This window comes from Hypanus sabinus, chromosome 22, assembly GCF_030144855.1.
Source record: "Hypanus sabinus isolate sHypSab1 chromosome 22, sHypSab1.hap1, whole genome shotgun sequence".
Lineage (NCBI taxonomy): Eukaryota > Metazoa > Chordata > Chondrichthyes > Myliobatiformes > Dasyatidae > Hypanus > Hypanus sabinus.
Genome location: NC_082727.1, coordinates 58,292,288 through 58,319,728, shown reverse-complemented (window position 1 = coordinate 58,319,728; position 27,441 = coordinate 58,292,288). Strand labels below are relative to the sequence as shown.

General features: G+C 38.7%; 1 protein-coding gene across 2 annotated transcripts in view; it reads right to left on the bottom strand.

The window, feature by feature from the left end:
• The window catches only part of vti1a (vesicle transport through interaction with t-SNAREs 1A), a 325,999-nt gene that overhangs the window by 220,739 nt on the left and 77,819 nt on the right, over positions 1–27,441 (bottom strand). For both annotated transcript variants that reach the window (XM_059947840.1, XM_059947839.1), the window contains exon 4: positions 568–651. In XM_059947840.1, coding sequence (XP_059803823.1) covers positions 568–651 — 84 coding nt within the window. The remainder of the gene's footprint in view (positions 1–567; positions 652–27,441) is intronic.

The following is a 27,441-nucleotide window of genomic DNA, read 5'->3' as shown; positions in this document are numbered from 1 at the left end:
ACACAATTTTCAGAACTTATAAAGGTTCGCCATTCATTTCGTTACAAATCCATGCCATGCAACTAACAGATTTGTTGCTCATAATGATCTGTTCTGCCAGGGCTATACGAGATGATACTGACCTCCTTTAGATCTTCGGGAATTAAATTGACCGGCATCAACCCCTGCGCTAAAACTGCAGTCTGGTCTATTTCTTGCATAGTAAGCCCCCATAGCATTATCGCCAGAGCTCACAACTTCACAGACTCCTGCCATATTACTTGCATTAATAAAATAAACAAACTTGTAAGCAAACTTTGACATCTTGAAGATTTTGTTCTAAGCTTGGAAATTTGTTCCTGAAATAAAAATCTCTTGAATAAAATGGAGGGTCTTCTTGTCTTCTCTGCACTAAGATTAAAACTTAAATGGTTTAAATCAGAGGTTTGCTGTTGCTTAGCATTAAACAATGTATTTCCACTTGAGTTGCCGTTAATGCTGTTAGTGAGCAGCTTGAGAAGACGTACTAGTTGCTGACCTTCATCACCCTTAAGCCACCCACAAGGGTATGCTGATTAGTGGCCCTACCTGGTTCTCGGTGGTATTCCCATCATCCCCTAGGAGCTCATTTCGCAGGTTTACCTCATCACTGTAGGCGATCCGTGACCTTTTCTGGAAACGAAAAGAAAAGTGCAAAACTTGTGTTAAAAAGTCTCTTACGAATTACTATAAGCATAGACTTCCTACAGCAGCAGAGCCCCCTTGTGGGTCATCCCCCAAAAAACAGATCCGCTTAGCAGCATATATGAAAACGGCTTCAGAATAGGTGCATTGGTAGGCTGAGAGACAAAGAACGTACAATCTAAGATTCAACAAACAACAATCTGAAAAGATGGTTTTATTCTATAGATCTTCTTCTCACAGAATATTTCTCTGGGCAACAAGGAAACATCTGTGACAAGTTCTATAGAAGAACAGCTCTGATCAACTAATTTTAAGAAAGAACAACTTAATTCTTTGTTAAACTATTGAGGAATTATAGCACTTAATTTTCAAAGTTGTGATGAATGAGTTATTGCAAATAATAAAATGTTATTGGCATTACATATTATGAAAAATACAAATCTTTCAACAACACTATGTTCACAACATGACAAAATAATCTACATTTGATCAAATGCAATTCTAAGTTTTTGCAAACACAACATACATAAAATCAAATGATGTTTGTTACTCAAAATAATGTACAAGATTGCACAGTCTACTCCTTGCCTTTTTTGCTCTCTGCTATGGAAAATCAACACAGACCAATAATCAAAAGAAATACACATTAAACACAATAGCACAAGGTGGCCAGAAAGTGTTGTGTATTAAACTTGCTAACATTATGTCTAATATTTATTTACAAAAGCTATGAAAATGTGTAGCTACCAACTAATACAAGGTTTCTAATAGAAAACATGAATCAATTTACATTTTTATTGAAGTTGTAGTTTAGCAGAGTCAAATAGTTAAAAGAACATTTATAAATGCTTTGTCCCATTGCTACAACTTGCACTAAACATTCCATAATTTATTAAAAAATGTATGATGAAAAAGCAGTTTTCTTGGACATTTGCACCTCTACTATTCTTAAATCTGTATCAACAGAACCAGTAAGTTGATAAAGCATAATCATACTACAGAATGCTCCAAGCCAGCTTCACAATAACTACTAGGCCAGGAGAAAGAATTCACCAAGTTTTCCTCTCAACAGGCAATCTCCAGGTTACAAGGAAGTTGCACTCCTGAGAACTATCTAAAAGTCAGAAACAAACAAAAATGATGTGTGGGAGAGGATAACAAGAACAGCAGAGATAGGAGAGTAAGCAGGAGCAGGAACAATAGCCATGCCAGCCTCACTTAGTGAGTGAGTGAATGAGTCACTCTCAGCTCTGCTTGCACACCCCAGCTCCTCTAATAGTTACAGCTGTGGGGAGAGATGGCACATGGAAATACCCCGTCCCCACCCAGTAGGAGATGTCTGCAGCCAGAAGCTGACAAATCCTTCTCTGTCCACCCCATCAGTCAGCTATAAGTCTTCATTATGTAGAGGGCATCCATTAATTGGGCGTTTGTAACCTGAGGAGGAACTGTACAGTTCTTCCGTTACATTAACTGTTCTTTCCATTAAAATGATTCTTATGAATCATGTGCTTCTTTCTAATTGCTTTTATAAGTACGACTACGAGCAGCAAAACTTTAAGTAAAGTCGTACACTGCTGTGTGAGAAGAACATGGAAGTACTCTGCCAGACGGAAAAGAGAAAGGCAGCATTAACTTCTGGTGAGAGTTGAGGTGTGGCAGACGAGTGTCTCAAAGGAGGGACAATTTGCCTGCTTCTTATTTTTGCACAGTGGACACAATTGTTTCATCCCACCTATTTTCTTTCCACAAATATTTAACCTTCACGGACAGAAATAAAGGCATTTTGAGAAGGTGTGAGCTAACTCAAGGACTGTTGTGGTTACAAAGTAAGAGTGCAATCCAGAGTTGGAGTGTTAGGCTATCCAAATGGATCTCTAGTGGCATGAAATATGTAACAGGCTGTAAAGTGATATGACGAAAAAAGTAACTTATTAGTTGCCCTATTTTATGTAAAGATATACGAGGGGTGATTGATAAGTCAGTGGCCTAAGGTAGAAGGCGTCAATTTTAGAAAACCTAGCACATTTATTTTTCCTACATTTACACACTTAGTCCAGCGGTCGTGGAGCATACGGATCCCTTCTTTGTAGAAGTCGGCGTCTTGGACCTCCAGAAGTGGTCCATAGCAGGGGTGATTGATAAGTTCATGTACTAAGGTAGAAAGAGATGAGTTATTAACTTCAAATTTCTTTATTTTCATTCAGAGTTGAATTGCACATGCATGCAACGAGAGCTGTACAACTCATCTCCTTTCACCTCAGGTCACAAACTTATCAATCACCCCTGCTGTGGACCACCTGGAGGTCCAAGATGCTCTCATTACATGCACGTATAGTTCTACTCTTTGAGTGATAATGTAGAAAGTTTGAAGTTAATAACTCATCTCCTTCTACCTTAGACCACAAACTTATCAATCATCCCTGCTGTGGACCACTTTCACAAAGAAGGGATCCATCCATATGCTCCATGACCACTGGACTCAGTGTGTACATGTAAGAGGGGACTAAGTTGAAAAATAAATGTGCTAGATTTCTAAAATTGACTTCTTCTACCTTAGCCACAAACTTATCAATCACCCCTCTTTTAACAAAATAGAATGCCCTTGTGCTCACACAGAACTCAATAGCAAAACAACTCAGAAATCCGAAAGCTCAAAGTAAATTTTATTATCAATGTACATATATGCCACGATATACAACCTTGAGATTCATTTTCCTGCCAGCATACTCAGCAAATCTATAGGACAGTGACGATAACAGGATCAATGAAAGGTCTATCAGAGTGCAGAAGACAACAAACTGCAAATGTAAGTAAATAGTAATAAATAACAAGAACATGAGAGAATGAGATAAAGTGAGATCATAGTTGTGGGAACATTTCAATGGATGGGCAAGTGAGTGTTCAAGAGCCTGATGGTTGAGAGGTAGGAACTGTTCTTGAACCTGGTGGTGTGAGTCCTGAGGCTCTTGTACCTTCTATCTGATGGCAGAAGCGAGAAAAGAGCGTGGGTTTGGTGGCAAGGATCTCTGATGAATGATGCTGCTTTCCTATGACAGCATTTCATGCAGATTTCCTCAATGGTTGGAAGGGCGTTACCTGTGATGTACTGGGCCAAATCCACTGCCTTTGCACAATTGTGTATAATCTTGCACAAGTTTAGCATAAGGATATACACTATACTCTTGGTTTCACTAAACACATCATCGGAGGCCCTCCATAGCCCAAAGAGGACCTGGTTTTAATTTTCCCTCTTGGAGATTGATGAACATAAGGAATAGGAGTAGAAGTTGGCTGTATGGCCCATCGAGCCTGCTCTGCTAGTCAGTAAGATCACAGCAGATAGGTTGTGGACTCAAATGCACCTCCCTGCTATGCAAAAATCTACCTGTATCTTTGATATGTTTGAGGAGGTAGCCACTACCTCCTCCCAGGGCAGAAAATCACACAGATTCACTCTTCTCCAGGAAAATCATCCTATTTCTATTCCCCATATCTTGAGGCTATGTTCCTTTAAAGATGGTTCTTTTGATATTGGGTTTATTTGTCTCATTTCAAAATTATACTCATCCTCTCCTTGCATTATCACTGTGCATCTTTCTTTCTTTTTAAATCTTTTTATTAGTTTTAAACAAACATAAATGAAACATGAATACAAAGTGTTTGAGAGTACATAATTAATAGTTTCAATAGACATTCAGATATATAATAATAAAAATATATAACCTCTCAAACTCAGAACATTAATGAACAAAGAAGTAAAAAGAAGAAAAAAAAGAAAAACCCCCCCAAAAAAAGAGAGAAAAAAAACAAAAAAAACACTAACCAACATGGGCCATTGAATAATATTAAGTATATATACAGTAGTGCCAATAACTCCAAACCTCCATCCAAATAATTAAGGTTAATATAAGTAAGGTTTAGGAAAAGGCAATTCAACTCATATGAAAATGTTGAATAAATGGTCTCCAAGTTTCTTCAAATTTAACTGAAGGATCTTCACTGTGTATCATAAGGTCGATATGTGAGTGTCACACACAACCCAGTTACAAAACTACCTGGAACACTGAAATTTTAGTTTACCACGAAGATTTGCAATGCACTCTGTTTCTCTAACACCTCGATAAGAAGCCCTCTATATTGAAAATTAATGAGATTTTTTTCAGTTCTATTTTTTAGGTACAAGATACTTGGGTAGGCATAACATATGCAAGTACTTTTGGTCTGCTTGAACCACAAAGAGAAACTGAAAATCTGTACACCAGGTTTTTGTGGGATCTGCTACAACTAACTACACCTAAAAGAAATTAGATAAATATATCCAAGAAAAAGAGTTCAGTTTAGAGAAATACCCAAAAAATGCATTGAATACTATTAAAGCCGATGTTTACAATGACCATGGAGTTGTATTTCTTTGGATGCTTCTAGGGGAATGGAAAACATTCTGAAAATTTGACCATAAAATTAAATTGCCCTGGCCTTAATCAGCAATTGTTTCAATACTTCTGATAGAGTAAAAACTTCACATTTGGTTTTTTAAATTCCTTTAAAATTTGACAAATGCAGAGACTCCAACATGTAACATTAGTCAGAAAACCACAAAGGATAAATAACCAATTCATCCAGTGTATGCGTTCTTTTGATTGACTGTAAATGAACAAAATCAGCGCAGACACCTGAAGTACATAATGGACTGCCTTCATATAATGTTATTGACTATTATCTTCATTTTCATTGGAATAGTCAAGATCATTGATACCTTCAAATTCTCCAGAGTTCCTAGCTCATTGAAGTAATGAAATTGTTTCATTTTCACTCACAGCTGTTTCCGGCATCTCTAAGCCTGAATGTAGTGAAACTGCAGTGAGCAAAACGGCTCTGAATTGTCCTGCTGCTTATCGGTAACAAAAATCACTGCTTTTTGAACACAAGTGTAAGCAACTGACGCCAATTAAAAATTGGTTATTCGAAGCACAGTGGAGTATCTAACAGTCACGCAACTGCACTTGCCTGATTTTAGAAACTGTTCTGCAAAAGTCCCTGCCCTAAGTAAGCGGAATAGTGTTCCAAATAAATGAAGTTTTTATTCTTTAAGAGATGTCGCAAGTAGGTGGCTGCCCCAATTAACTGAGATCCACAGTTCCTTCGTATCTCAGTCAGTTTCACTGACTCCAATTTTAGCATCAAAAATGTTGCAATGCAGCCATGAATAAAGGACCTTTCAAAGCTTCCCTGACAACCTGTACAATATAAATCCATTGACAGTGTGACAAACATTGATGGGACTATACATTTTCCCACTGAGTTTTTAAACTCTGTTATCACATGGTATGCTGCCACATAATCTTGAACTAAAGGAGGAAACTCCAGTCATGCTACTGAGGCATTTGGATTAACTAATGTTGTATTACAGCACAAGGTCATCAGATCAAAGGTTACTACCACGTGTAATTGAGGCTACAAAATGACTGGTAATGCTGTTTGAGGAAAGTCTTCATCCCTTGGATACCAATTATCCTATCAATTCAAGCAGTTTCAGTTCCCTGTTCAAGGACAACCATGAAAAGTGGTTGGCCTTAATCTCAAAATTCAACGCTTTCCCCCATGGTCTGCCATCTGCTTTTCCTTCAAAGTTCAAGATAAAAACAACTTCTACATTTTTACATTGAATTTAAAAGAAAGAAATATATCTGAAACTCTTCAACATTGAAATCAAGTAAAGTTACACATTGTACAGAGAAACATGCTTCCTTGAAGGGATCTATATTAGATGTAATTTTGTACAGATTATATTTTCAGTATGTATATTTTTATCTATAGTCTTAGTTGAACGACATAATTTGAACCCGCTAATGTTAGTAATGTTAGGAATAATTATATATTTACATTACTTTTATTTCATTTACAAGGAGCATTATAAAACCCAATTACACAGAAATAAGTTCAAATATTATGACTGCCAGGATAATAATAGGAATAGTATCAAGTTTAGCAGCTGGTTAAAATATTTCATTAATTACAATGTATAAATATACTATTATAGGAACATATAAATTGGAAGCACAAGTGAACAACTGGGCCCCACAAGCCTGCTCTGCAAATTCACAAGACTTCAGTTGATCTGGTTTTAATAATATTCATGTCCACCCACTGTCACTTTTCACCCTACCAAGTTTCTCTCCATGCAAACTTAAAAATATTCACTTTCGTGATCCTTTTGTATGAGAGTTGCAAAACCTCCACTTATTTTCTGCCATAAACGTGCAACCACTTACTTTGGTTCTAGATTCTCTCATAAGAGGAAACATCCTTTCTGTACCCACCATATCAACAACCTAGTCAGAATCAGAATCAGGTTTATTATCTCCAGCATGTGTGTGAAATTTGTTCACTTAGCAGCAGCAAGAAAGAAAGAAAAGTAAATCAATTACAGTAAGTACATAAGTAGTAATTATGTATGCAGGATAGGCAACTGTGGCTGTAAGGGAAATTAAGGACTGCATAAAAGCCAAGGAAAGGGCATATAATGTAGCAAAAGTGAGTGGGAAGTTGGATGATTGGGAAGTTTTTAAAATCTAACAAAAGGCAACTAAAATGCCATAAGAAGGGAAAAGATGAAACATTAGGGCAAACTAGCCAAAAAAATAAAGCAGAACACTAAAGTTTTTTCAGTTTATCTGAGGGAGGTGAGAGTTAATATTGAACCACCGGAAAAGATGCTGGTGAGGTATTAACGGGGGACAGTGAAATGGCGGATGAACTTAATAACTACTTTGCATCAGTCTTCACTGAAAAAGACATTAACAGTGTGCCAGAGGTCTGTGAGTGTCAGGGAGCAGGAGGGAGTGCCATTGCTTTTACAAAGGAAAAAGTGCTAGGCAAACTCAATGGTCTTAAGGTGGACAAGTCACCTGGACCAGATGGACTACATCCAAGAGTTCTGAAAGTGGTTGCTGAAGAAATAGCAGATGCATTGGTTATGATCTTTCAAGAATCACTTGATTGCGGCATGGTTCCGGAGGAGTGGAAATATTGCAAATGTCACTCCACTGTTTAAGAAGGGAGGAAGGCAAAAGAAAGGAAACTATAGGCTAGTTAGCCTAACCTCAGTGGTTGGGAATGTGTCGGAGTCTATTATTAAGGATGAGGTTTCAGGGCACTTGGAGACTAAAATAGGTCAAAGTCAGCATGCTTTCTGTAAAGGGAAATCTAACCTGACAAATCTGTTAAAGAGTTCTTCGAGGAACTAATAAGCAGACTGGACAAAGGAGAGGCAGTGGATGTCATTTACTTGGATTTTTGGAAGGCATTTGATAAGGCGACACACATGAGGCTGCTTAACAAGATAAAACCCCATGGCATTACAGAAAAGATACTGGCATGGATAGAGGAATGGCTGACAGGCAGAAGGCAGCTAATGGGAATAAAGGGCGCCTTTTCTGATTGGTTACCAGTGATTAGTGGTGTTCCTCAGGGGTCAGTATTGGAATCACTACTTTTCACATTGTTTGCCAATGATTTAGACAGTGGAAATGATGGCTTTGTGGCAAACTTTATGGATGATACCAAGATAGATGGAGGGTTAGATAGTGCTGAGGAAGCAATGTGATTGCAGCAGGACTTAGACAAAATGGAAGAATGGTCAAAAATGCAGCAGATAGAATACAGTGTTGGAAAATGTACAATAATGTACTTTGGTAAAAGGAATAAAAGTGCAGACTATTATCTAAATGGGGAGAAAATTCAAAAATCAGAGGTACAAAGAGACTTAAGTGTACACATGCAAGAGTCCAAGAACGTTTAGTGACAGGTTGAGTCTGTGGTAAAGGCAGCAAATGCAATGTTGGCATTCATTTCAAGGGGATAATGCTGAGGCTTTTAGGACACTAGTCAGGCTGCATTTGGAGTATTATCAACAGTTCTGGGCCGCATATTTCAGAAAAGATATGTTGTCTTTGGAAAGAGTCCAGAGGAGGTTCATGAGAATGATTTTGGTAATGAAGGAGTTAACATATGAGGAATGTTTGGCAGTTTTGGGTCTGGACTCACTGGAATTTAGAAAAATGTGGTGGGGGGGGGAATCCCATTGAAATCTACTGAATGTTGAAATGACTAGATAAGGTGGAAGTGGAGAGGATGTTTCCTGTGAAGGGGGTGTCCAAATCTAGAGGGCACAGCTTTAAAATTAAGGGGTGAGCCGTTAGAATAGAGGTAAGGAGGAATTTTTTTAGCCAGAGAGTGACAAATCTGTGAAATGCTCTGTCAGACAGCTGTGGAGACCAAGACTGTGGGTATACTTAAAGCAAAAATCGATAGTTTCCAAATTGGTCAGGGCATCGAAGTTTATGGCAAGAGGGCAGGTGTATGAGGTTGACTGGGATCTGGGATCAGCCATGATGGAATGACTCGTGGGCTGAATGGCCTAATTCTGCTCTTATGTCTTATAGTCCTATATTAACGTATATTGAATAGATTAAAAATAGTGCAAAAATGGAAACAATATATATTTTTTAAAACGAGGTAGTGTTATGGGTTCAATGTCCATTTAGGAATTGTATAGCAGAGGGAAAAAAGCTGTTTCCTGAATTGTTGAGTGTGTGCTTTGAGGCTTCTGTACCTCCTTCCTGACAGTAACAACGGGAAGGTGGCATGCCATGGGAGATGGGGGTCCTTAATAATGGACATCACCTTTTTGAGGCACTGCTCCTAGTCTTTCCAATCTTCTCTTACTTTCAATATTCTCTTCAATGAAAGCTAGTCTTGTTAGAAATGCTTCTAATGCATTAACATCCTTCCTTATGTAAGAAGGCCATAGCTCTAAAGAAATAGTCTCACTAATGCTCTTTATATAACAGATGGATAATTTACTTACTTTGGTATTCTTCCTGCAAAAAAGAAGAACTTTCTATTAGCTCATATACTGATACCTTTATACAGCCATTTGTGAATCAGGCATTAGGCTATCAAGATCTTTATGTATCTCTCATCATTTAAATAATCCGTTCCTTTTTCAATTTTTCTTACCAAAGTGTATAACTTCACATTTTCCCACAATACATTCCATTTTCTAGAAACTTGCTCAACAGTTTATTGCAATTCTTATAAATTTGAACTTTCACTTTAGTCTTAGCCTTTTCTGGCTATCAGATCAACACACCTAAAGAGAAGGACAATTCAGTTCATTTAGAAAAGTTGCACATTGAAGAAATTTTTGCACATATCATTCCTATATATTGATTCAATTCAGATTTCTTCATCACGTATTTATTGAAACATACGGTACTATGCAAAGGTATTAGGCACCTTAGCTATATGTTTCTGCCTAAGACTTTAGCACAGTAATGTTATAAGTTTAGACACAAGAGGTACTGTAGATGCCGGGAACCTAGAGCAATACACACAAAGTGCTGGAGGAGCTCACCAGGTCCAGCAGCAACAATGGATGGGAATAAATAGTCGGCATTTCAGGCCGAGACCCTTCATCAAGGTGGAGAGCCGCGGGAGTAACGTGGGACAGGTGGCGGAGGAGGAATGCAAGGGGCCCTTCTCCAGCATGTTGCCTATAGTAATTTTATGTATTGTACTGTACCGCTGGCACAACAAAAATAAATTTCATGACATATGCGAGTGATGATAAACCTGACTCTGATATGGGTATCTGTTGTGGACTGAGGGTGGAAGGGGGCAGAGAGAGGGGAATCATGGTTGGGAAAAGGGGAAGGGAGAGGGGAATGAGACATTCTGTACTGATCAATAAACTATTTGTTTGGAATCAAATGACCTTGCCTGGTGTCTCAGGGCTGGATGTGCCTGCACCTCTTGCCCCGGCACTTCTCTGCCACCTATCTCACACCCCTCCTGCAGCACTCCACCCTCAGCAATCTCAGTATCCTTTGCTCCTGCCAGATTTACAAACTCGCTCTCCACTCCACATTGACAAATATAGTACTATGCAAAAGTCTTAGTCACTCTAACCATACATATGTCCCTAACAGTTTTGAACAATACTGTTCAGTGTAATGTGTTGTTTACATTAACAACCAACACAAGCTTAGAATGTGCTGGGGGCAGCCCACAATTGTCACTACACATTCTGGCACCAACATAGCAACGTACAACAGAACAGCGCAACCAACAACAGCAGCAACAATACAAAACAACAACAGCGAAACAAGTTCCTTTCCTCCCTCCCACACACCCACAGAGACAGGACTGGCCTCCAACCACAAAAAAGGCCACCTGTGGGTCTACAGCCACAAGACAGGTCACCTCCAGGCTTCCAGACAACAGACAAGCCATCTGTGGGCCTCCAACCTCCAGTCACTGGCACGGACTCCAAGACAACGGCCTCTGATTTCCGGACACACCGACCCAGGAACTTCAACCACCGGGACCCAACCTCCAGATGTGCCAAAGGTCTGACCTTTGAGCTTTGGCCACAGGACCCACCTATCACTGTACACTGAACTCTGGACCTCAAACTCCAGACTTGCATGGACATCCAACCCCAGGACTCAGTGACCTCGGGGTCACCAGCAATTGTGCCTCCTGCCACACGGGCAGGATTTATTCCACTTTCAAACAATTGAAAATAGAATAACATACAGAAAAGTTAGTGTAGCAAAAACCACGCAGTAACTAGCATGGTTCTTCTAAATTCTAAATTTATAAATTGAGTTAAATGTATATCTGTATTATTTATGAAGTCTATTCAGTCAAAGGTTGGCTTGCATAGTGATTCAGCATGTATTAATGATTATCGACTAGTAGCACACACATCTACCATTATGAAGTATTTGAGAGGTTGGTTGTGCCTAGAATTAACTCTAGGATTACTTGACTGTGGACCAGGACCACTGCAATTTGCCTACAGCCACAACAGGTCTACAGTGGGTGAAATCTCACTGGCTCTCCACTCGACTTTGAAGCACCTACACAACATCAAAGCATAGATTAGGCTGCTGTTTAGCAATTATAGCTCAGCATTTATAGCTCAGCATTTAATGCCATCGTCCCCTCAGAATTAATCGCCAAGGGCAAAACCTGAGCCAATCTGAATTCTAAACTTCCTCAGCGGGAGACCACAGTCAGTATGGATCCGTGATAACATTTCCTCCTTGCTAACAATTAACATAGGTACACCTCAAGGATGCGTGCTTAGCCCGCTGCTCTATTCACTCTATACTCATGACTGTGTGGCTAAACACGGCTCAAATGCCCTGAACAAATTTGCAGTTGACACCACTGTTAGTAAAATCTTGGGTGTCGATGAGTAGGGATACAGGAGTGAGATATATTGGCTGGTTGAGTGGTGTTGCAACAACAACCTCACACCTGATGAAGGTCCATACACCACACACCTCAGTCCTGACGAAGAGTCTCAACCCGAAACGTTGACTACTTCTTTCAACGGATGCTGCTCGACCTGCTGAGTTCATCCAGCTTTTTTGTACATCTTAACCTCACACTCAATGTCAGCAAAATCAAGGAATCGATTATGGGAGTTGGGAGACGACATGCTGGTCATCATTGAGGAGTCAGCAGTGGAAAGAGTGAGAATCTTTCCTGAGCCCAACACACTGATGCAATCACAAAGAAGGTATGGCAGTGGCTCCATTACATTAGGAGATTTTGGATATCAACAAAGGCTCATTGAAATTTCTACAGATGTACAGTGGATAGCATTGTGACAGGGTTTATCAGGGCCTTATAATGGAAGCACCAATGTATAGGCTCACAAAAGGCTACAGGGACTTGTAGACTTAGCAAGATCCATCATCGGCACAACTGAGGACATCTTCAAGAAGCAGTGCCTCAGGAAGCCCAGCATCCATCACTAAGGACCATCGCCATGTGGTACGTGCTCTCCTCTCATTACTACCATTGGAGAAGAGGCACAGGGACCCTAAACCTAGACTCAGTGACTCAGAAACAGACTCCTTCCCCCCAGCATTAGATTTTTTTTGAATGGTCTAGGAACATTAGCTTGTCAATACACACAAAATGCTGGAGGGACTCAGTAGGTCAGGCAACATCTATGGAAAGAATTAAACAGTCAATGTTTCAGACCAAGACCCTTCTTCGGGAAGGGTCCTGTCCCTTTCCTCCAATACATGAATAAGAGGTTCAAGAGAAGAATCTATCCTTGACTGCAAAAACTAACCGCAACATAAGAATATGGAACAGAATTTTGGAAGCAGAGTAGTCTTAGTCACATGTGAAAAAATTCTGTAAAACGAGTATGCTTTCAAAAATAAAAAAAAACTTTCTAACATATCAAAACATCGCTATAAAGAGCAGTAAACAGAACAAATCTAATTCAAATCAATATTTGGTGTGACCACCATTTGTCTTTAAAACTGAATCAATTCCCTTAGATGCACTAAAGGAATTTTATAAGAAAATTGGCTGGTAGGTTGCTTCAAGCATCTTGGAGAACTTGCCACAGTTCTTCTGTTGACTCTGACTGTCTTGCTTGCTTCAGTTTCTCTGGGTAATCTGGAGAGCCTCAATGATTTTGATATCAGGGCTCTCAGGAAGCCATACCATCTGAAAACATGTTAAAAAAATCTAAGGTGCCTAAGACTTTTGCACAGCACCATCGTATAAGTACTATTTCCTCACATTTTTAGCATATATCTGCGATCAGATCTAACCTAGACTTTGGAATTTATCTATTGCTCTGCACAATCACCCTTCTATTTATCATTCTCAAGACAAAATAGATTGCACCTTTTAGATACAACACAAAGAGTATCTAAACTAAAGATGAGTTATTTGATTTTCTTTATTTGACTCTTCCCCAACTCATCCTAAAGTCCTGGAAAAGGTAAATACTTTATGTTTTATCCAGTAACCAACCTAACACCACTGAATTTTTTTTTGGTGAAATTGGCAATCTATTATTGAGCAATATATTGGCTTGAGATAGTGACACTTTACAGTTGCATTTTCTTTTTTTTTTGGTAGCTGCAACTCCCTCTATCTCTGGTGATGTTATTTAATCCAATGAAGATGTACAAGCTATTGATGTTTGCTCAATTAAGATAATCCATGTTGATTCTGGAACTGTCATTCAGCACTAGATATTTTTGATGGAGCAGAGTATTCCCATCATAGGTAAATATATTGAGCACTGGACTAACAAAGGTTAAATACAAGGATTCTAATCACACGTATTTATATGACTTTTTCACAATTTTGAGTTTGCAAGCTTCCAGGTGACACTGACTCTATTTTCCTCTGAAGAAGCTGTTATAAAAGAAAATATGGTCCAGAGGTTAAATTGGTTTTGTGTGTGTGGATTAGATAGTAGTGTGATTACTTGAGTCATGTATAATGTTATTCTAAGGGGTTGTCTGTTGGTGGGTCCTCTGGTGAAGTGTGGCGGCTGAGGGTAGTGGTTGGGTCTTTTGGTTGTTCATTCTCTCCTTTCACCATTGCCACTTGTTCTCTGCAGCACAGTGGACATTGCTCCCATGTTATACAGCCCCCTCTTGAACACATTTTCCTCCAGGTACATCTCTGGAGTGTAACGCCTTCCAGTTTTCAGAAGTATTGTTGAATTTCTGCAGGCTGATTTTGATATTATCCTTGAAATGTTTGCTATGCCCACCAGGGGTTCACTGACATTCCTTCAACTGGGATCTGCTTGTAGAGACACGAGTTAGGCATTAGATGATACAACCCATCTATCGGAGTTAGTGTTGCTTTATTATGGTGGCCTCTTCCAGTACACTGGTGTTACTGTGTCTGTCTTTCCAGCTGATCCTCAATATCTTTCGTGAGGATCTTTGGCAGTATCATTCCAGGGCTTTCAGGTGCCTACTATAGGTTGTCCATGATTCAGCTCCTTACAGTCATGTAGGAAAGATGACTGATCTATAGATCAAAAGTTTTGTTTGGACCTGTAAGTCGCGATCTTCAAAGCATCTTCTCCTTAATCTTGCACAGGCTCCTCTAGCACTACTCAGGTGGCCATTGATCCCTGAGTTGATGTCTGCTTTTGAGAAGATCAGGTGGACACCATTCCAGTCAACCGTTAGCTTCTTAATCGCATCGTAACTGCAAAGGTGGAAAAGGCTAATCTACGATTTGTTGATTAGCAGCAGTGTCAGACTAGCTAGTGCAACAATTCTGGTGTACATCATCTGAATATAGTATCCTCTTGTGCTAGTACAATATTGTCAGTTCATCGGCATAGATAAAGCCACTTATGTTCGGATGGCTTCAGCTGTATTTCATGTAGATTTTAAGGAGCAGGGTGCTACTATACTTCCTTGTGCTAAACTGTTGTGATGCGAGGCCTGTTAGTAGTTTATTTTCCACTTAGAGTTCAATATACCCTCCTCCCCAAGTGTCATACAATCTAGCTGATAGACCCTCAACACAGTTTGATCTTCCCAAAACAGCTTTCTGTGATTAACAGCACTGAAGGCCACTGAGAGTTTGATAAAAGCGTGATTATATTTTTCAAAACCATCTTCAATGTACTGGATAAATTTCAGCATTAGACCAGTGAATAATTAACCTAGATGTGAACTAGTTTACTCAGGGATGAGTTGAATTCCTAAAATAACAATCACTTCAGGGTGCCACACACACACAAAGTGCAGGAGGATCTCGGCAGGTCAGGCAGCACCTATGAAGTAGAAGCGAGTTAATGTTTTTGGCCAAGACCCTTCAATAGGACTGGAAAGGAAGGGGGAAGAAGTCAGAATAAGGTGGTGGTAGAGAGCAAGGAGGACATATTAGAAGTTGATGGGTGAAGCCAGATGAGGGGGGAAAGTAAGTGAGAGGGGAGGAAATGAAGTATAAAGCTGAGAGGTAATAGGTAGAAAAGGAAAAGGGCTAAAGAAGAAAGAATCTGATAGGAGTGAAGAGTGGATCATGGGAAAAAGGGAAGGAGGAGGAGAACCAGAGATAGGAAGAAGAAGAGGTCAAAGCTTTTAGAGATAGCAAACCCAGGAAACTGAATGAAAGCTCTTTGGATCTGCGGAGCCCTACTCCAAATTCAGAAGTACATTAAAACATGTTTGTCATGAGATTTTGTCCAAAAAAAAATTAAGCCCACAGTTAAACAGAGTCTACAGCTCTAACTTACGTCCTGTCAGTTTATGTCATCACGACTTAAAGTCTTGCTAGTTTTAACATCATTACTGGTATTTTCTATTTCAGTTGCTGTTCCTATTATTGAAATACTCCTCTTCATTTTCCTTTCTTGCAACAACAGACAACTTCTTGCATGAAACAATGAGGACTATGTGGAAAAAATCAGAGGTCCTAATTTTGAATAAATGAAACTACAAATCAGCTGATTTAGACTTAAAACTTTAATTACCAATATATAGAGACAACATGCAGTAAAAAACATTGCAACTGAAATGTTACAGGCTGTCATACTATTCAAATACACAAACAAATTATGTACTTTGCATAAAATGCTCACTGGGCTGAAACATTATCTCCCTGATAATCAGTATCTCAGAATATTAAAGTAGACCAAGTAAAGTTAGTCTGTAACATCATAAGAAACTGAAACTATTTGTACATTAGCCATATCAAACTCAATTATTTAATCATTTATTATAGCACAAAGAGCTGATTAGTTATTGCACTATAGGCATAGGTATTATATATGACCTAGATCAAGATTATTTTTCCCTTCTAATCTAATTATTCTAATAGATTATTGCAAAATTTGGCATAGTATTATCACCTTCGTCTAATGATAAAACAGGTCATCTGACTAGCAAATGTATCAATAAAATATTATTGCTTTTAACACACACACACACACACACACAAGTATTCAACTGGCAGAACAAGGAATGTCATAGGTTCACTACAATGTAGCTTCAACATTCATAACACATTTTATAAATAGTTTATGAGTTCTATACTTAGAGTAGTCAGTCAAACCAAGTATTCCACTGTACTATGCCTTAGCTGTCAGTTGCTATTATCTGCTAATATGGCAATAATGTGCATAGCACATGTTCTTCACTCAATACAAAGTCCCAAAGAAATGAAAAGTACAACAATTGAAGTCCAACCCTTAAGGAATCCCCATTCTAGGGGCATGTTAATTTAATACAAAATGGAGGCAGGACAGAAAACCCACAATTACAATTAGGTGTTAATATGTTTAAAAAAAGTCTACACTGCAGTTAGGTTAGAAAGAGTCAATTCACTCTTGGAAGATTTTGTTTTAAGACAAGCAAATAGTAATAGAGAAAGTAAAAATGCTTTTGTCAGACAAAGCCAATAATGGAGGAAGTACATTAACACAGACAGAAGCCTGATAAACTAAAACAAAAAGTACATGAACATATAAGTAGAAAATCATTCTGTCCTTCCTGCTTATTCAGGAATGATGAGTTTAAAAGTTGTTTGTGTTCAGATAGACCTGGTGACCTGGTATGTTTTCCTTTATCACTCAAGAGGATTTTAGTACAAAAGCAGTCAGACTGATCCAACTAGAAAGTCCTTTTAAAATGACATCCATAATACTGCATACATATCTAATCTTTCGATCCAAGGAAGGATATACTCGTAACAGGGGGATTGCTGTGAACATTCACCAGATGGATTACTGAGAAGATAAGTTTGTTCTATGAGGAAAGCAGAAGCAGACTGGGCTAAAGTCATAAAGTCAGATTAGAGAACAGAAGCAGGTCCGCTGGCTCAATGTCTGTTGAAGGGGAGGTGATTTTATTGAAATCATTACATTCTTACAGGAGTTGACACATGAAGCTTTCCATTCGAGAACATCTGAGATATTTTCCTTTTTCAAAGAACAGGGGTTCCCTTCCACCATTCCCCTCACCCATATCTCCTCCATTTCCTACACATCTGCCCTCACACCATGGTCCTGCCACTGTAACAGGGATAGGATTCCCCTTGCCCTTACCCATCACCCTACAAGCCTCCTTATTAAGCACCTCATAACTCTGGTACTTCCACCATCTACAACAATTCCAAACACAACAATTCCTCTCCAATACTCTCCATTTTCCACATGCATCACGCTTTGTGTGACTCCCTTGTCCACCCATCCCTCTACATTGATATCCCTCCCAGCAGTTATCCCTGCAAGGGTGACAAGTGCTACACCTGTCCCTTCACCTCCTCCCTCATTAACATTCAGGTCCTCAAATAGTCCTTCCAAGTGAGATGACAATTCAGCTGCAAGTTTATCAGGGTCATCTATTGCATCTGGTGCTCCCAGTGTGGCCTGTTCTACATCGGTGAGACCTGATGCAAGTTGGGGGACTTCATCAAGCACCTTCCCTCCATCTGCTGCAAAAGGGGTGATTTCCCTGTATCTACCTATTTTAATTTGATTTCTCATTCCCATTCCAGCATGCCAGTCCATGGCCTCCTCTACTGCAATGATGAGGCAATTCAGGTTGAAAGAGTAACACCTAATATTCCATCTTGCCCTTCCCTCTTTTTCCATCCCTATTCTGATTACCCTCTCACCTATTCTCACTCACACCCACAGTACAGAGTAGGCCCTTACAGTCCTTTGAGCCACACCACCCGGCAAACCATGGATTTAAACCTACCTAATCATGGGACAATTTACAATGACCAATTAATCTATCAACTGGTATGTCTTTGGAACGTGGGAGGAAACTGGAGAACTCAGGAAATCCACACAGTCACAGGGAGGACGTACAAACTCTCTACAGGCAGTAGTGGGAATTGAACCTGGGCCACTGGTACTATCAAGTGTTGTGCTAACCACTATGGTGACATACTGCTGTATTGTTTGGTCAAATACATAAAAACATGGCAAATGCAAGTGCAATTGTTTTGCCTTACATAGACATGAAGGACAAATGGTCTCTCCCTGTGCTGTAATACTCTATGGTAGAAAGTTCAGAGATTCACAGTAGTTTGAGTAAAGATTTTTCTGCTTACCTAAATCCTGAATGACTGATCACTTCTTCTGAAACACTGATTACTGCATAGTACTGTGTGAAAGTCTTAAGCACATACATATAGGTAGGGTGCTTAAGACTATTGCGCAGTGGAATAATTTTATTTATTGCACTATACTAAGGCCATACCAAAAAACAAATTTCATGACTTATGAGAGTAACAATAAACCTGATTCTGATATGACTCTCTACTGTGCATTGAGAGTGAGAAGGGGGCATGGAGAAAGAGGGGAAACATGATTGGGAAAAGTGAAAAGGAGAGGAAAGGGAGTGGGAAACACCAGAGACACATTCTGTAATGTTCAATAAAGCAATTGTTTGGAATCAAATGACCTTGCCTGGTGTCTCAGAACTGGGTGTGTCTGACCCATGCCACCTGTCCCACAGCCCTCTTCTCAGTGCTCCAACCTCATCATTCCCAACATCCTTTGCTCTAACCAGATTTACAAACTCACTCTTGGCTTGATGTTGACAGATACAGTACTGTGCAAAATTCTTAGGCACTCTAGCTATATAAATGTGCCTAAGACTGCACAGTACTGTAGGGTCCAATTTCAAGGGAAATCACCCTTGAAATATCTACTCTCTTGATCCTTTTACAAACATTATACGTTTCAATAAGGTGGACTTTTATTCTCCTAAGCCTAGAGGAAAGTTCGGTTTCATCTACTAAATCAAAAATAAGAATATCCCCTGATCACAAGAATGAGCCTAATTAACCTTTGCAGCATTTTTTCAAAATACTATTTCTTTAGGTTAAGAGATGAAAACTGTACATCAACTTACTTGAGTGGTAGTGTCAAGGTCTTTAATAAGTATAGTAAGAATGCTTTACTCAGACATTTCAGTCTTCTTCAGAATAAAGACCAACATATCACCTGTCTTCCTAAATGTTTGCAATATCAACGTGATAACTTTGTTTAGAAATTAACTTAGTTTTCCTGCATATCAACACTTTCACTTCAGTAACCTTTTACAAATATCCAGACTTTTTAAATTTATTTTGATGGTGTGTAGTTCTATATTTCTTCACATTCTATGCCATCTGTCACATAGTTAATCTGCATATTTCCCTTTAAAGCTGCTGTGCAACCTCATTACATTTTACTTTCCAACCTACCCTTCTTTTACCAGAGGTCATAGACATTACTCACGATTTTCTTGTTCAGCTGAGATATAAGCACTAATCCTTACGATAGACCAATCTACCAATCCAAACTGCTCCTTTTATTATGACTGTTTCAACACTGAACTCATTCTAATAATTTAACTTCAATCCCACTGATCGCAATTGTATGTGACTTCCTTTAACACGTCTTATTGAAAACATTTTAAAAATTCCTTCAGTGTTTTCTCTTTTAGATACCCTCCTACTTATAGCTTTAGAAAACAAAATCTTTTATATTGCTTCGGCTCATCTATCTCATGGATTTCCAAGTCCCTGTTTCTAAGACAAAATGATAAGATTCTAATATTTTTTCTTTTCTGATGTCGGCTCTACTAATTTACAATTCCTCAGTTTTGCTAATCTTTCTTTCAACAACTATATCTACCAACCAATCCAAACAGGCTACTCCATCCAAGTTTGGGATGAATGAGCAGAATGATTTTGTTTTCCAATATGAATCCAGGCACAATATATTCCTTTAATACACCTACTGCTTCCTTGTTCCCAATTTAATTCTTCTTGACACCTCCGAGAAAGGAAAGTGAATTGATGCATTTTGTAAAGTCAAACAGGGGCATGACATATACAGTAAATGGTAAGGAATATTGATGAATAGAGAGATCTTGGAGTCTGTCAATAGTTTGCTGAACGTAGTGACATGGGTCGATAGGTTGGTGAAGAAGGTCAGGGCACATAACTTTATAAAACTCTAGTCAGACAGGACTCGGTAATACTATACGCAGTTCTGGTCATTACACCATACAAAGGATAGGATGGTGCTGGAGAAATTGTACAGATTCACAAGGATCGTGCCTAGATTGAAACACTACAGTAAGTGATATGATTGAGGAGACTGCATTTTTCTCATGGCGTGAAGGAGTCTGAGGGATTACTTGAGAGAAGCGTATAAGATTACAAGAGGTACAGATAACACAGAGAGTCAAAATCTGTTTCCATTGGTTGGGTATCAAAATTAAGAGGGCATAGTTTTCAGGTGAGAGGTTGAAGTTGTGGTGTATTTGAGAGACAAATATTTCTTGCTTACGGAGGGAGTAATTGATATCTGGAAAAAGCTGTCACACTGGCAGAGGAGCTGGGATAATCAGATCTAATCACTAAGTTTAAGAGGCATTTAAACAGACACTTAAATGAGTAAGGCATGAAGGATGTGGCCCTAATACAGGAAATTACTGTACTGTAATTACTATTACTATGTTAACTTACCTCAGGAGCAATATTCTGTATTACCTGACAAACGCACCTAATTTGTTGATGTTGAAAATTGGAGTATCACCTGTTTTTGATGAGTTCTTTTTAACAGTATGCTTTTTAACAGAACAAACCAAAATGAAGGGGAAAAAAGCATTCAAGGCAAGTCAGGGAAACAATGACGGAGAAGCACAAATCTGGGAAGTGCACAAAACATCTCAAAGACACTAAATGTATCTTGAAGCTCAGTGCAGAACATGGTGAAAAAAAAATCGAAAAAATATTAAACCACAGCCATGCTGCTCTAGATCAGGCAGACCCTCTAAACTTGGTCGCTGGAGCAGAATGGCACTTGGAAGGGGCTACTGTGATGCTACAAAAGTCAACGGCTGCAACTGAAGATGAAGTCTGAGCACTGGCACTCCCCAAGGCTGTATGCTCAGCCCGCTGCTGTTCACACTGCAGACACGACTGTGTCACAAGATCCAGCACAAACTATGTCATCAAGTTTGCGGATGATACAACAGTGGTTGGCCTTATCAAGAATGATGACAATTCAGAGAGTAGAGAGGAAGTGGAGTAGCTGGTGGATTAATGTGAGAAGGACAACCTAAGCCTGAACGTGGAGACGACAAAGGAAATCACTGTGGACTTCAGGAAGGTACAGACAAAACATCCGCCTCTGCGAATACATGGCTCCTCCGCAGAGAGAGTTAGAGCACCAAGTTCTTGGGAGTTCACATCATGGATGACCTGACCTAGTCCCTTTATATCACCTCCCTGAACAAGAAGGCATAGCAGTGCCTCCACCTCCTAAAAAGACTGAGGCAAGCAAGGCTTCTCCCAACCATCTTCACTGAATTTTACAGGAGCACCATTGACAAAGTCCTAACAAGTAGCATCTCCATCTGGTATGGGAGCAGTCGAGCATCAGACCGGAAGTCCCTACAAAGGACTGTGAGAACAGCTGAGAGGATTATAGGGGTCTCCCCACCACCCATCGGGGACATTTGTCAGGAACATTGTAAATGCAGGGACCTTGGTATTATTAAGGATCCCACCCATCCATCCAGCATCCTCTTTGACTTTCTGCCATTAGGCAGGAGACTACGATGCATATAAACAAGAACGGTCAGGATGAGAAATGGTTTCTTCCCTCAGGCCATTAGATTTTTGAACTCCCTGATGCATCGCATTCAAAGTGTCACTGGTTAATCTGCTCCGTACCTTACAATATTTAATATTAATGCCCTTCAGTTTGTTATTTAAGTGTGTTTCATCTGTAGATTTTATCCTTACCCTTATAACTTATCATGTGTTACGTGTACTACTGTGCTTTACACCCTGGTTCAGAGAATGTTGTCAATATACATTATATGGTTAAACACATTATATACATATATATAGTTAAATGACTATAATTCGGGTAGATGGAGCTTGTCATCTGGGAAGGCAGTCCATCTAAGAGAGGGAAAACTCTGATTTCAAACCTCCGCTGTCTTGCAGCCATACCCACTCTTGGGAAATGCTTCAGGAGTAAACTCCAAGGACAAATCAGGAGCTGGAGTCCCTAAGGCAGTCTGACGTTGCCTTCAGCCTCGTTCTGGCAACTCCTGCGATGACACTGGTGCCAAGCTGTATCGGCGCTTGCCCTTCTGTTGGACAACATTGGTGTCATGCAGAGGGGAGACTGCCGGTCTTCCATACAACCTTGCCCAGGCCTGCGCCCTGGAAACCATTCCAGGAGCAGATTCACGGTCTTGTGAGACTAACGGATGCCACCACCCAGTTAAATGACTTGACTTGATTTGAAACTCTTGGCTCCACAATCTCTAAGGTCTTGCACAAAAAGTGTATTTATGGAAGAGTGCCAAGGAAGAAACCGTGGCTAAAGAAAAAAGCATATCCTTGTCCATAAAGCCTTTGCAAAGTGTCACTTAGAAGATACTGTAAAGAGGTTGAAGAAGGTCTTGTCGTCGATAGTGACTAAATTGGATCTTTTTGACCTGAACACCAAGTGGTACACGTATATTGCACTTCAGCCAGATAACATCATCCCTACTGTAAAGTATGGCGGAGCTAGCATCATGCTATGGGGATGCTTTACAGCAGCAGGGCCTGGAAATCTGGTCAGAATTGATGGAGAAAATGAACACTACTAGATACAGAGAGATCCTGTATAAAAACCAGCTTGCCTCTGCCAGAAAGCTTAAACTAGGGAGGAAGTTCATCTTTTAGAAAGACAACAACCCAAAGCACAAAGCCAATGCAACTATGATATGAAGAAAATTGATGTCCTTGATTGGCCCAGTCAGAGTCCTGATGTTAATCCGATCGAACATCTCTGGCAAGACCTCAAGACTGCTATCCACCACCTCTCCCTCACTAACCTGGCACAGCTTGAGCAATTTTGCAAGGAGGAATGGGGTAATCTTGCTCCATCATGTTGTGCAAAGCTAATAGGACTCATGCAAAGAAACTACTGGCTGTAATAGCTGCAAGAAGTGGTTTAACTAAATACTGAGCAAAAGAAGATAAATACTTTTGGACTGCTGGCATACTTGTTTTTGAATTTTTAGTTTTCCATGCTTTTCAATTTTCCCTGTTTGTTTGTGCTCTACTGTGAAAAAAGGAGCGTATGATTCAGAAATAAAATTTCTCATTACGTTGATCAAAATCCCTGGTTGTTATACTCATTTATGAGAACAAAGGGTTGGGGGCTGAATACTTTTACGAGGCACTGCATTTTTAAATTTAGACTTGTCACCATTCTAGTTGGCACACAATATGCGTGATAAATAAGTGACTTCTTGATTAATTTAAAAATGAACACTAGACCAACCTGCAATCAAAACTTCATTTCAGAAACGCCTCAAACGCCAAAAAAAGCTTGGAGGTATTTGAATGTTAAGAATAAATTAGTGTAAAATTATTCCAAACATAATTATTTTGTTGATAACTTTTGCTTTATCGAAAATTCCTAATAGAAATGACTTAATTGTATCAGTGGAACTGTAAACCCTATAAAGCATCGAAAAGAATATAATTGTTTTGCTACAGACAGAACATCTTGCTAAGGAAGGTAGATAATAAGCACTGAATAAAGAAACTCAACAGATTGTATGTTGTTATCGACCCATGTAATTCAGAGTCAAATGCAATGATACACACCTTCTCGGTTGCCCACACTTCAATAATTATGAGTTAGGTGAAGGAACATCTAAACAGGTGCCTGTTATCACTTGCTTAAGAGAGATTTTTTCTGCAGGATTTTCCAACCTTTTTAATACCATGAACCAATGGCATTAAGCAAGGTGTCTGTGGACTGCAGTTGGAAATCCCTGCTATAAGTACTTGAGTTGTACAACGTAGAAACAGGTCATTCAGCCCATCATCATTCTACTGTCTATCATGTTTGAATATACTAATCTCAGCTGCTTGCATTAATCCCACTTGCCTGCGAAGTTTAACACGGAAAGGCAGCTTGACTGGCAATTGAAAGAGCAGGGCATTGCCTGCATTAATATCCTTCTATGCCCTGCCCTTTCAATTACCAGTCAAGCTGCCTTTCCATGTTAAATGTGGCACTGGGCACACAATCTCTTGCAAACTGCCCTGTAGATACTACTTGTGGCAGTTTGCAATGTTAAATTGTCAATATTTTTCTGCATCAATTTTGCTTGATACAGCTAAATAACACACTATTGGGAATTACATAGCCCTGTAACTTGTCATGCCTCTAGGCAGCTAATAGGAATGGCAACATCAATTTGGCCGCTGAATTTCAATGGCTGCATGCTATTTTATATTTTCTCTTGGTATGTGAAATAATAAAAAATATCATTTACCAATTACTCAGTTTTAATCATTGGAAATTTCAAATATAAAATATCAAATACTTCATGACAAGGTAAAATCTATGAAGAAATAAAATAATAATTTAATAATTTTGTTTTTAATTTGTGACTTTAGTCTTACCCACAAGATGGACTTATTCCTGATAGCTTTGCTCAGAAATGCAACTAAGCTCTATTGCAATATTCCCCAGCGCCAGTGCAACATAACCTCATTTCTTAGGATTCAGTCAGCTGAACTGACAGAATATTTGTCCATAACATTTGGTAGTTTACAAATACAGGGCAATTCATGTAAATCTTAAATTTAAAGTTTTCAGAAAATAAAACGTGAGACTGAAGAAAAAATTAAAGTGACTTAATTGTTAACACCTGTGCTTCAATTTGAAAAGCAATAAACTACAGATGACAAAAATCTGAAATAAAAGTTGAAGAATGCCAGAAATACTCAAACTTTCAATTTCATGTTCTTCAAGTCTCAGGAATCAGAAGGAGAATGTCTTTTTTCATCTTAATTAACATTAACTTGCTTATACTAGACTAATTTGGAAACAGACAAAATGGAAATACGGTAAACAAAAGGACAGTTTAGGGGATGCAACAAGAAATCGAAGGAAGCACAAATGATGTGGGAAAATGGCACGAATGGAGAATATATAGTTTGTTTACAGACATATCTTTCCCTTCTATATCAGATTATAACACTCATCTTCCATCTGAGGAAAAGAAAATTAAAAGACAAGGATAATGGAAAGAGGAAGAAGTTGAGAGATTAAGGGGAGTGCGGACAAAGCAGATGAAATAGAAACAAAACAATAACAGAGGCAAGTAATAAACCACATTTTCTAATTATTCTTCTGCAACACCACAAACACTCCATTGATATCTTAAATATTTTGGGTAGAAACCTTTTGTCTGTGCACTGAAATCAAAATGCCGTGCAAGTGCATGTTACAATGATGCACATGCAATTTACAATATTTCCCACTAATTTTCCAGTGTCATTTCTCTCTGGATATATTTTAACTTTACATTGGATAGAATTTACATTATTTCTGAGATAATAGTTCATATTCAAATTATGAAAAAATTATTTAAGAGCGAATGGAAGGCAAAACCACAGATTTAATCATTTAATTGTGGAATATGCTATTTTAATCTAAATTATGCCAGAAAGCTTACTTCTGAGGGTTTTTGTTGCTTTAGAGGCAAACTAAATTTCAGATCTTTTATTCTGAGCAGAACAGGCTAATAACATCATCCATATTTTGCAAAATGCATCACTGAAGCTACTTAAATAACCAGTTATAATTACTATAAAAAGTTTTATATACTGCATATGCATACATACTCCCTGTCCACACCATATAATTGCTTGCAGTCACCTCTTGTGTCAATGTTTCCTATATTAATTTCCAATATGCACACTTATAATTAGTTTATTCATATAAATGTGTAACTGTCATTAAACATTCAATCCAATTGTTTAATGCTAACCTTAAATATCCCCAACTAGCTTCAGAAAATCTTAACTTGCAGAAAATCACTCTTTTATTCAAATAGCAGATAAACTTTAGTTTCATTATGTTGTTACATTCTTCTTCATAAGCTATCTTGCTTAGATAAATTACTCAGTCTATGTATACTCAAGGCCCTCAGGCTAAGATCTCACAGTTCACTTTCCTAATCTTTTCTCTAGTTGATAGATACTCAATTGCCCATTAGGAAATACAGCTTCAAAAATCTATTATTTGAAAAACTACTACATGTTAGGAAGATTCCTTTATCAGATTGTCAAGTTACTGCCATTGGCTGACATGACCATGGGTCAATGTCATGTGTGCGATCCCCTTACAAGATAAAAGGAATTTTAATCACTTGAAACAAAACCTTATACAAATCTAGTTACTACAAGTAGTTATCATGATCAGAAGTATGATTTCTCCTCTCCTGAGTTGTCCCTTGTAGAAGAGAAAGATGGGTAACAAAGCTTGCCTAGATTCTTTGCTGGTTCCTTTTCATACCACAGTATGTCATGCACTCACCTTAAAGGATGGAAGGATGCTTTCAAAAGAACTGAGTTTAAAAAAAGATTTTCTCTGTTTGCTGTACTGCACAAACTATGATCCACCCATATAGAATTGTCATTCTAATAAATTACACTTCACTCTTTAATACATTTCTAGATTCATCTCTTAAAGAATGACACAATAGAAAAGATATGATTACTTCGGAGAGCATCCTGAAGAGGTTTACTAGATTGACTCCAAAGCTAAGGAATTTGGTTTATGGATTAAAGGTGCTGTGTTTTGTTTTGGTAGAAAGCTTGCACTGAGTTTTCTTTACTCAATCTTAGGTGGATTGAATAAAGATAATCAGTTTCCAAGGGGCATAGATTTCAGATGGTCGGCACAGGAATTTGCGATGGTCTGTCGTGCTACTCAATAAACTCGTGCTGTCATTCAATTCTTCACTCTCAATCGCTTACAACTATTTTGCCATTTGAATTGCACATTCCTATTTTCTGACTGCAGAACTATTTCTTTAGACATCTAAAACAAAGTCAGGTCTGGGAGAAAAAAATCTTGAGCAGCTGCCA